The sequence below is a fragment of the Mesoplodon mirus genome (assembly GCF_964341445.2).
Source record: "Mesoplodon mirus genome assembly, chromosome: 2".
Lineage (NCBI taxonomy): Eukaryota > Metazoa > Chordata > Mammalia > Artiodactyla > Ziphiidae > Mesoplodon > Mesoplodon mirus.
Window position 1 is genome coordinate 215,650,302 of NC_138977.1, and position 11,892 is coordinate 215,662,193.

Consider the following 11,892-nt stretch of genomic DNA (forward strand, 5'->3'; position numbering starts at 1 on the left):
TAATTATATAATTACATATAGCTATTTAGTATATGATATAGTCATGAAGTTATACTTTGATCTAAAATTCTCTTCAGAATGACATTTTTATGTAGATTTAAGAAAACAAGAGTGCCTTTTAAAATCATATAGAACTGCCTGTTTCAACTGCATGATTAAACAAAGTCTTTATTGCATAGGTTCTATAATATTTGTAGCTAGTTTCTCTTCTCTGTATACTAATTTTTTGAAACTTTGTTTTCCTTGTAGAAGTGTTTCTCTGTATCAAATTGCTCAGTAACCCTGTTTTCTTTATCTACTCCATCTTTTCAAACTCTTTTCATCCTTTTTGTTCTCAAAAAGGAATGTTAAGGATAAGAAGAACTGTGTTTATGAAAACTGTTTGGCCCTGACATTGTCAGCTATTTTAGAATGACCTTTGATTGTGGGTTATTAGAAGATGCAGTTTACTACTCTTTTCTCTTAGATTCCTTTTGCAAGAACTGTCTGTGGGCTGAGTCTCGTGAAACTGCTAGAGATATTAGTCACTGAACTTTTAAGTGCTGGGGAACTTTGCCATGCATGGCTTACTTTGACACCTTTCTCAAGATCTCCTTTCCTACTTTTTATTTGCACAAAGTTCTACTTTCCACCTATCCTAACTTAAAATAAATTTTTACTTCGACTTTTGGCATTGGGTTAGTGGTTTTTAGGCTCCTAGACTTGATGTTATAGACTATCTCCATCTCTGATTTATCAGTTTTGACCATGAAGTGTGTCACTTGAATGTTTTCTTTTCATTAGTAAGTTCACTAATGTATCTCTTACGGAATTAAACAAAAAACTATTCAATGGTTTTAGGTCTACAAGTACAATACTTACCTATTTGGGGCAAGATAGAAACCATTATTTTATCTAAGTGTTCAATATTTCTCTTTAATTTCACTTGATGTGATGCTTATCATCATGTATTGCTTTAGGTTTTATGTTACAAGGATCTGGCACTATTGTTTTTTTTTAATAAGTAAGGTAAGATAATTTAATTTAAAAATAAAAATGGCTCTTACCCTAATCTACAAAGGTTGAGGAATTCCTGTTAGCTTCAAATGACAGGCCTAGGATGAAAAAAAGTAAGGGGTGAATTTAAAGTGGGGCATACTTCTTGTATTCTAAAACATATAAAACATTTAGTTAGTATATTACAGAAAACTAGAGGTTAACTAAGAAACTCTAAGCATGTACTTACCTTGTCCTGATATTTAAAGATTTTTTAAAAACCAAAATCAAGCTGAATACCAATTTGCATACGCACTTTTTCATATCTCAAAAACTACTTAGTGATGGTGGGGTAGTTAATTATATATTAGAAATGCCTAGAGCAGGTGTAAAAAAGCACCAACATAAATATTCCCTTAAATATTTCATAAACATATTAAAATCCTCCTTAACATATTATTTAAGAAGAAATGCCTTTTCTTCAAATGTTCATTTTTATATATTAGGATATGAATGCGAGTATTTGCATTTCCCTTAATCACATATAATTTTTTATACCTTTTATCTTGCTTTTTCTTTAAAGGCCAATTTACTGATTTTATAATAATCACAGTCTATACTTGTAGGCTTTAAAGCAAGTATATAAACATTTAATTGTATGTTTAGTGAATAGTGCAGCCTACTTTATTAAGCAATTTTAACTTATTTTTTGACTTCTTATTTAGCATTTCTGTACAGGCCACTATTATTCAAATCAATGTTTATAAACTGAATTCAGTAACTTTATTCTTTAAAAAATGTTCTCACTTCACCCGCATTTTGTTAATGGTAATACAGTTCTTTTTGGGCTCAATTTCAATGGTACCTTTGATTCCTTCCTTTTCTTCAACCCTTGTATTCTGTCTCAAGCTGATTTTGACTCTGCACTGTCTCTGACACCTATCTCTGCCTTTGTATTCCATTACCTTTATTAGTTTAGGCCCCCATGATTCCTCTTCTCTTCCACTGCTTTTGGATGTTACAGATTACCTAAAATGGAATAGGTTCTTATTAAGTATTTGTTGAATTAATGAATGATTACCCTCTGTATATGCAATCTCTCCATTTGTAATCCACCCTTTTATCTCTTTTATCAGAAGATAAAGACATAGTTTTCTTCCCCAAAACATTCATTGATTTTTATGACCATTTCCAAAATCTTTCATTGCCTCCAAAGTGTCTGTGAAATAAATTAAAACCTCCTTGACAAGATGTTCAAGGCCTTTTATGCTCTGACCCAGAGTGATTTTTCTGGTTTCATATCCTACCATGTCTCTCATATTCTACCACACCTTTACTTCTCTTTTTCTCTGTGTCCACATTTAAGATATTAACATTTTCCTTGGCAGCCAAACTCCAAGCATTATATTAAAACCATATATAACTAATATTTAATGGTATTTTATTCATACCAGGAACATTGCTAAGAACTTTGCCTAAATTTTTTCATATTCTCCAAAGCATTTTGTCAAGTATATACTATTATGTCAATTTTATAGAGGAGTAAACCAAAGACATAGGCCTAAAGAGTCATGTTAAAGGTTAAGCCAGCAAGTGATGGAACCAGGATTGAAATGTGAACTACCACTCTTGTACTCCAAAGCAAGTATGTGCTTACGTCTTTGAATCTCAGATATAATCAGTGGTCAGCTCTAATTCATTTCGAAGCCATAATATTGAACTGCCATTGTCTAGTTGTGTCTACCTTTACCTTAGCTTAGCCCACTGTAGCAATTTCTAAATAGGTCAGCCTCACTTTCTTTTAGTTCATCCTTTATTCTGTATCTAGGACATTCACAATATTGTATTCCTTTTCACTTCATATCAAACCACTCCTTCATATAAACCCAACTGTTTACCCATTTTTGCTTCCCTGGACACTACTGTGCCTCTGGACTCCATTACTCATTTTTCAAATCTCAACTCGGGAAATTTCAGCCTGAAAACTTGTAATGCCCCTCCTAACTTCAGGCAGTGTTGGTACCTCCATGGTGATAGCCATCAGTGTTTTTGTAAGTCATTGTTCACTTATCTTTCTAAGTAGGATGTGAACTTCTTGATGAGAAAAGTTTTGTCTTAGTTGGTTTTTTAAAAATCATTTTTACATTATCTTTGTGATGCTATTACATAAGTAGTAGTACTGTGCTTGGTATATAGTTAGCCCATTGCTATATTAATATTACTAAGAAAATATAATATTTGTGCCATATGATTTACTCATTTTCATATGATCTAAGAGAAAATGTAATTCAGACTTTCTAGCTAGGTGGGTTTCACGTTTCAACCAATATTTTCACTTTAGAGCAAGAGGTAAAAAGTAGCTTACTATTTTTCTCAGGTTGATTTTTCTTTCTTTTATTTTTCAGTAATAGAGGCAGAAGTGAAGCAATATTGGTTCCAAAGTCTATGTTTTATTTTGTTCTAAATGAGGATTAGTTTTAATAATTACCAATGGTGTTTCATTCTATACTCATAACTTATTGAGCAATAATCCAATATTTTGTACATAAATTTTTCATTAAATACTGATGAGAAGTTATATGAAGTTTAGATAAGGAAGAAAATGAAATTTATATAATTCCTTTCAGTTTCTAGTTTTTCTAGAGAAGATAAATAGAATATTGGTGTCTGACTTCTCAAAGCTTACCATCTACATTTCACTTCACTCTATTAATTTTGGGGTCATTTTAACAAAATGTGTTACCTATAATGTTTTTAGCTAACTTCAAAATATCTATTTCAGTATACCATATAATTTGTATTTTAAATGATCTTAATGTATATTTTGTTTATTTTTCTATCTGCCAGCAGCTAATTCTTTCAAGTTTAAAGCTGTATTGTGCTTATATGAATCCCATTGTTGGTAACTGTAGGCATTTGGGTAATTATTCACATAGGATGATTGGTTTTTCTTGAAAAAATAGAGACTAATATTTTCTTGAGAAATGGAATCATTATTTTACATATTGTTAACAACATCCCTTCTACTCAGAAATATAGAAACTAAACCCTTAATAACATATGGGAAAAACAAAGAACTCTTCAAATAAAGTTGTTAACATAATGTTATTATTGCCGTACAAGTAAAAGACATAAAATGTATTTTATTATCTATTTTTAAAGTGTAGAAATGTTTAATATTTTCAAAATTGTAAAAGGTCTTAATTTCGGGGGGGACATAATTTAACACAGAAAAGTTGTAAGGATATTCAATAAGTTCCCTCAGATTTCTTCTTTCTCTCCCTATCTCTCAATTAAGCATTGCAGACTTGATATCCCTCTATTCCTTAAAGATTTTAGGGTTTATTTTTTAAAAGTTGGGAATTCTCTTAACAACATTATAATTATAGAAATTAGGAAATTAACATTGATGCATACTGTTATTAAACATAGACCTTACCAATTGTCCCAACATTGTTCTTTAGAGCAAAAGAAAATTCAAGATTACTAGTTGCATTGATTTGTGTGTCTCTTTAGACTTTAATCTGGAACATTTCTTGAGTCTTTCTTTTTATGTAATGACATTGACATTTTTTAGGAATACAGGTATTCCCTGCTTTTCAGATGTTCATAAACATTTGGTTAAAGTGGTCTGCCAGATTTCTTCACTATAAAGTCACTGTTTTATCCTTTAATGAAAAAATATCTTTAGGAGATACTATGAGACCATGTGAATATCATGTTACTTCTCAAACTTCTACTCACTAGTTTTGTGATTTTTACCAAACAGAGATTTTCTGATTCCATCATTCTTTCTACAATAATTAGTTAGCTTTCTTATACAATGAAAAGCTTTGTCTTCTCTAGTTTGTCTGTCTGTGAATCTTATCTATGTATTCATCTGTGCATCTATGTATTTATCTATGTATCTATGCATCTGTGTTTCTATCTGTCTATCTATCTATTTATCTATCTTTCATTCTTTGAGCATTTCCTTATGTTTTTGGCACTCATCTTGTACCTTTCCTGGCCTAACTGGAAGCTGGCATTTCTCAAGCATCCCTTGTTCCTTTATTGGGCATTTTGCTACAGGGCCATCAGTGCTTATGGATCATGCTAGCAGACAGAACTGGAAAATAGATGTATGTATACATAACAGACACCAGTAAATTCTCATACATACATATAAACACATCAGTGCCCATTTCTGTATCTACCTGTACTCTATAGTAAAATCCATGAGTTCACACTAATACCTCTCATTTCCTATCCCTTACTACAGGGTTCATTCTATCCTTCCTCCTTTCCAAATTTTTAATTTCCTTCTCTGACAGCAAATAATCTAACTTTAGTTATTGACAATAAATATATTTTTATTTATATCAATAAAAATATATTTATTTTTATATACCAAAGTTTCATATGTATTCAGTTTATTTGTAAATCTTCTATTCTACTCCACTGATCTGTTTGCCTATTGATGTGCCAGTATCACAGTGTTTTAATTTTAGAGGGCTTATAAATGTTTGAATGTCTATTAGAACTAGTCCCCCACCCCCATTTTTAGCTTTTCTTTTTTAGTGTTTTCCTGGCTATTCCTGAATGCATATTTTTCTATGTGATTATTATTATCAATTTATCAAGTTCCACTAAAAAATGTTAGTATTGTTGAGATTGGGTTAGATTTATAAACTAATTCAAATAGAACTGACATTTTTATGATATTGGTTTTTTTTTTTCAAGAACAATGTGTGTCTTTCCATTTTTTCACAACTACTTTTATGCCTCCCATGTGTTTTGCATATTTTTTGTTAAAATTTATTCCTAAGTATTTTATCTTATTCATTACAATTATAAATAAGATTTTATATCCTTTACCTGGTTATTGTTAGAGGGCTATTGATTTCTGCATATTAATTTTTTAATTTATTATCTTACTGAATTCCTTATTGTTTTAATTTGTTTTAACACTGATTCTCTAGGGTTTCCAGGCATACTATCATATCATTTACAAATAGAGATATTTTCACTTTTTTCTAGTCCTTACACATCAATTAATTTTTCATGTATAATTACATTGGTTAATATCTCTAATACAATTTTAAGAGTAATAGATCTATTGGGGAATCTTGCCTTATTCTTGATCTTAGTGGACGAAAAGCTTCCAGCGTTTTAAGCAAGATACTGGCTATTATATATATATGTGTGTGTGTATATTTATATATATATATATAAAATATATATACACACATATACATATGTTTATGTGTGTGTGTATAATTATGCTAAGAAAGTATCCTTGAATTACTATTTTATTGAATGTTTTATCAGGAATGGGCATTGACTTTTGTCAAAGACTTTTTAGCATGTGTGTAGATAATCATTTTTTTATTTTTAGATTCGATAATATGGTGTATTAATGAATTTCTTAATAATGAATCAACCTTTCAATCTTAGTACTTATATTTGGTGTATTTACTGAATAGGTTATTATCATTGATGTTTTCAGGTTAGTTTCAGCTTTCAAACCATTAAAAAAGTACATTATATATTTGAAATTAAAAAGCATATATGGTCAAGAGTGTTACATGTTATCTATATGTGCCATCCACACATATATATTGTCTATCAAGAAGTTGAAAGAATCTCAGGATATAATTCTTTACTACTTACTAGATGTATAAATGTGGACTTTTTTTTTTCATTTCTTTGAGGCTATTCTATCAAATAAGTATAATACATATGGTGTAAAGATTGAATAGGTAATGTGTGTGAAAGTACTTTGGAAATAGTGCATTCATATATGGTTGAGAAATATTGTTCTTGTCATTAACCTACTTCATGTTTTATATTTTTAACATAATGAATACTCAACGACTTTTTTCAGATGATTTGATTCATTGATTAATAACTATTCAAAACAACCTTTAAAAACAATCTCATTGAAAACAATGCAGATTTAAAAACAGGTGCAATAAAAATTCAGTAAATTGGAATTTAAGAATTTGAACTTAAGGCAAGTAGTAATTTTTGGTGGTAGAACTGAATGTGGGAAAAAATGCCTGGTATTTCATTGGTATTGAGGTTTGGTTTGTGAATAGATTCTAATATGTGTCATTCTTGCCTCATCTGTAGCCCAGGGTATTAACATTTTGCCCTACTTTTTTAGATGAATGAAAACTTCAGATTAAAGAAATAAGTAAAATTTAAAGGATTTAAAAACTTTAATGGTAGTCATTAGGCATGTTCAAGAAATTTATCTTGCTAGAGTTAGAAAATGAAATATGACTAAAGTTATTCTTTATCAAAGCTAAACACAAGGTATTAAAAATACAATTCCAGAAGAGTTGGGTTGAAATTTATTTTGGTCAAATATTTTCATTGATTATGCTTAACCCTCTTCTATCAAAAAAGAAAAAACCAAAACCTTGTTTGTTTTAAATGAGATTTGTGTTTTGAACATTCAGTCAGAATGAAGAATTGACAAGTTATGTGTTTCCAGGCTTTGTGGTTATAGGTCAGGGGTTGGCAATTTTTTTTTTTCTCTAAAGGATCAGGTAGTAAATATTTTATTTTTTGTGATCCAGGTACAGGTAAGGTTGCTGCTTTGCTGCTGCCTCCTCTTGTTCCGCCTCCTTTTCCTCCAGCTTCACCTCCTTCTTCTCCACAATCCTTTGAAAATGTAGAAACCATTCTCAGCTTATGGGCCATAAAAAATAGGAAGTGAGGACTTGCCGTCACGATATAGTTTACTGACCCTTAGAACAGATGGTTAGAGTTTCTCCTCATTTTTCAATATGTTAGATGGCTTTGAAATATAAAATATGAATCTTAATAGCCCTCTTGGCACTTTATGACTCTCCAACCTGTAACTTAAATCCTTAAAACAGTACCATTTACTTGGCAGTTCCAGTCCTTAAGTTCTAGATTCTTGTTCACCATCATATTCTCAGACTAGTTCTAGAGCAGTGCCTTTCACCCAACAGCGTTCAACAAATACTGGAACAAGGACTGAATAACTGAGTTTCACTGTGCTTTATTTATTGGAGAAAGAACCATTTCTTAATTTCTCATTTACTCTTTATTTAGGCAAATATGGGTGTCCAATATCCTAAATAAACAAAATAATCTCTGTAAGTCAAATGACATATTTTAAAGTATGAGACTTGTCGTCTTTCCAGGAGAAAACAAAATCATACTCTCAGCAACAGATTAATACATGGCAATAGTTGTAATTTTTGAGTTTTTAGTGAGAAAAACCAGATTGCTAAGATATTATTGGTATCAACATTTCATGTTTATTTATATCAAAGGGAAATGGCTATGTTTTCTTTTCCCTTTTCATAAGCCACACATGATGGATATTTGGACTTAGAGCCGTAAATAAAAATATAAGTTTGAAGAATATAATTTTAAGTCATGTGGCTATTTGAACATTGTCTTTGCCAGAATTCTTACTATATTTGAAAACTAATGTAATATATCTACTAAATATCAAGTATAATTATGCTAGAAGTATATAAAGGAAATTAAGTGGACATGATCTCCTAACTCCCAGAAGCTGTTGTATATGTGTGTGACAAATAGCAATGACATAGCAATTAAAGGACCGAGGCACATAAACTGACTTCGAAACAAGTACTGCCAATGACTATTTTTTGATTTCCTTTTCTAAAGTATATTCTTTATATACAATTTATTTGAATAACTCTTATACCATCTTTTTTTCTATCCTTATTGTTTAGTTATAGTTACAAGTTGATATTGCAAATTTATATTATAGGGAAATAGAAATACCATGTGACCTCATAATGTTCCTGTAATGTATAGCTAGACTATAAAATCATCATCGTATAAAAGTTACCAAACAAAAGGCCACAGTATGATGATTTTATAGGTGCCTATTCAGCATAAAAAGATAACCTCAAACGCTGACAACAACAGAATGATTTCAGCACCGTCATGAAGTATAAATTTTAAACAATTGAATTTAAAATACATTTGTGTCATTTTAGCCTGAAGTGTAGCACCAGAAGGGAATTCTCTCAAAATGAGTTTTCACTAAAATGTATTTTAACACAATATTTTTTCTGTCTCAGAAATTATTAAAGCTACTATACTATGGATAATTCTTTAAAGAAATGCTGCAAGTGTGACTATTATCTAGTTCTGCCATAAAGGGTAAATAAAAAGTTTACCCAAGTTTTAAAATATTAATGTGCATCATTTGTTTTTTAGTGAAGTTCTGAATACAAGATAGTATTAATGTGAAACAGCAAGTTAATATTAAAAGATACTATGGTATATTCATTCACTATTTATGAAGTTACATGTTATCATTATATCTGAGTCCCTTTTTTGCTCATGATAATTTCCTTTATTCCTTGCACTTCTGCATCTTGTCATTCATTTCTAAAATTCTCACATGTTGTGTTTCCATAGTTAATTCTACAAACTTAAAGGAAGATTATACTGATCTATTTAAATAGTCTTTATGAAAGAAAACCCACACTTTTTTTTTCTTTTTCTTTTTATTAGTTTCTGCTTTATAACAAAGTGAATCAGTCATACATATACATCTGTTCCCACATCCCTTCCCTCTTGAGTCTCCCTCCCTCCCACCCTCCCTATCCCACCCCTCCAGGCGGTCACAAAGCACCGAGCTGATCTCCCTGTGCTATGCGGCTGCTTCCCACTAGCTATCTACCTTACATTTGGTAGTGTATATATGTCCATGCCTCTCTTTGGCTTTGTCACAGCTTACCCTTCCCCCTCCCCATATCCTCAAGTCCATTCTCAAGTAGGTCTGTGTCTTTATTCCTGTTTTACCCCTAGGTTCTTCATGACTTTTTTTTTCTTAAATTCCATATATATGTGTCAGCATACGGTATTTGTCTTTCTCTTTCTGACTTACTTCACTCTGTATGACAGACTCTAGGTCTATCCACCTCATTACAAATAGCTCAGTTTCGTTTCTTTTTATGGCTGAGTAATATTCCATTGTATATATGTGCCACATCTTCTTTATCCATTCATCCGATGATGGACACTTGGGTTGTTTCCATCTCCGGGCTATTGTGAATAGAGCTGCAATGAACATTTTGGTACATGTCTCTTTTTGAATTATGGTTTTCTCAGGGTATATGCCTAGTAGTGGGATTGCTGGGTCATATGGTAGTTCTATTTGTAGTTTTTTAAGGAACCTCCATACTGTTCTCCATAGTGGCTGTACCAATTCACATTCCCACCAGCAGTGCAAGAGGGTTCCCTTTTCTCCACACCCTCTCCAGCATTTATTGTTTCTAGATTTCTTGATGATGGCCATTCTGACTGGTATGAGATGATATCTCATTGTAGGAAAACCCACACTTTTATGTAGAAGTTTCTTTTAGCAAAGAAAGCCTGGCTTCTTAAAAATCTACCTAATACCAAAATTTATTTTTTATGTGTGTGTAGGGTTGTATGTATTTACTTTATATTAATTATGTGTTTTTTCAAAGCAAACAATCATAAACAATTAATAAGAAGCTTAGTGTTCTAAAATATTTTATATTTTGATCAAAATCAGTGACTCATTATCTTATTTTTAAATGTGTATGAAAATCAGGAATGAAATCATTATTTCATTTTTATCAATAGAATGGTTTAACTAGCTGGTGGTGTGCAGGAACACAGTAGTTCTCATTAAAGGTTTTTGAAAGGGCTAATGACATGATCAGCCTTATCTCTTGAGAATATGTCTCAGGATTGGAGAATGAGTTTTAGCCATACTGAAGGCAGAAAGATCAGTTATGTAATGTATTGGTGTCAGTAAGAGAGCATGAGTGACAGGACTTGAGTGATGTGTTATCATAGTGGAAAGGAGGAGGTCAGATACAAGAAGGATCCTGCATGTAGAAACTAAACATCCCAGCTGATTGGATGTTGGGCACAATAAAGTGTGAGATTTGTGTCCTGAATAATTGGAACGCTGATCTTTAACAAAGGAATGCAAAGTAAGAAAATGAAATGAGTTCCGTATGAACCAAATTGACTATATGTAACTGTTATACTATGGAATGTTTCAGGTAGTGTTCTGGAATACTAAAACTGAGAATGATCTCAGAAAAGGATGATATTTGGGCAAATAAACAGATATGCTTTTTTACACAATATGTAAAATTATATTTTTTTATTGTTGGCAGTGGTAACAGTAGTGGAAGTAATAGTTGCATTTATTAAGTGCTTGGTATGTGCTAGGAATTTAAAATATGTTATCTCATTTAATTCTCACTAAGTCCTGAGAGCTCCTTTCTCCTTTTGAAGACGAAAAAACTAAGACTAGTGAGGTTACATAAATTGCCCAAGGTCACATAGCTAGTGATTATAGATGTACATTTTGAAGCTGAGCTGTTTGACTCCAAAGATCTTATGCTCTTTGAAACTCATTTCATTAAGTAGATGTACCAAATTAGAAATGGAAAAAAGTCCAAAGAAGGATGAGATAAATACTTGGATCCACACTAGACTTCAGGATACCCCAAAGACTTTGAAGAGTTTCACAAAATTTTTAAATAAGTGAATTTACTTCCCCTTAATTAAAAATAACTTGTATGCTAACCCTAGTTTTTGGATGGCAAGAGGATAATCAATGGTTTACAAATAAGATAATACAACCTTCCCTTAAATGTGATGCACATGTTTGTGATGGGGAATATTCAATATCATTTTGGTTTTGACTTACAGCTTGTACATGCAGTGGACATGCAAATATTTGTCATATGCACACAGGAAAATGTTTCTGCACAACTAAAGGAATAAAAGGTGATCAATGCCAATTGTAAGTAAACATTACTTTCTAGAACTTTCATGGGTTGAATTTGTGCTGTAGAGCTAATTGTTAAAGGTTTTCCATTTTAAGTTTAGTGTTGTGTTAGTTAAGCAACCAGTATTGTTGTA

The 11,892-nt window shown here is 31.4% G+C and overlaps 1 protein-coding gene across 1 annotated transcript in view; it reads left to right on the forward strand.

The window, feature by feature from the left end:
* The window catches only part of ATRNL1 (attractin like 1), a 707,592-nt gene that overhangs the window by 208,824 nt on the left and 486,876 nt on the right, over positions 1 to 11,892 (forward strand). The window contains exon 20 of the mRNA XM_082611125.1: positions 11,680 to 11,773. Coding sequence (XP_082467251.1) covers positions 11,680 to 11,773 — 94 coding nt within the window. The remainder of the gene's footprint in view (positions 1 to 11,679; positions 11,774 to 11,892) is intronic.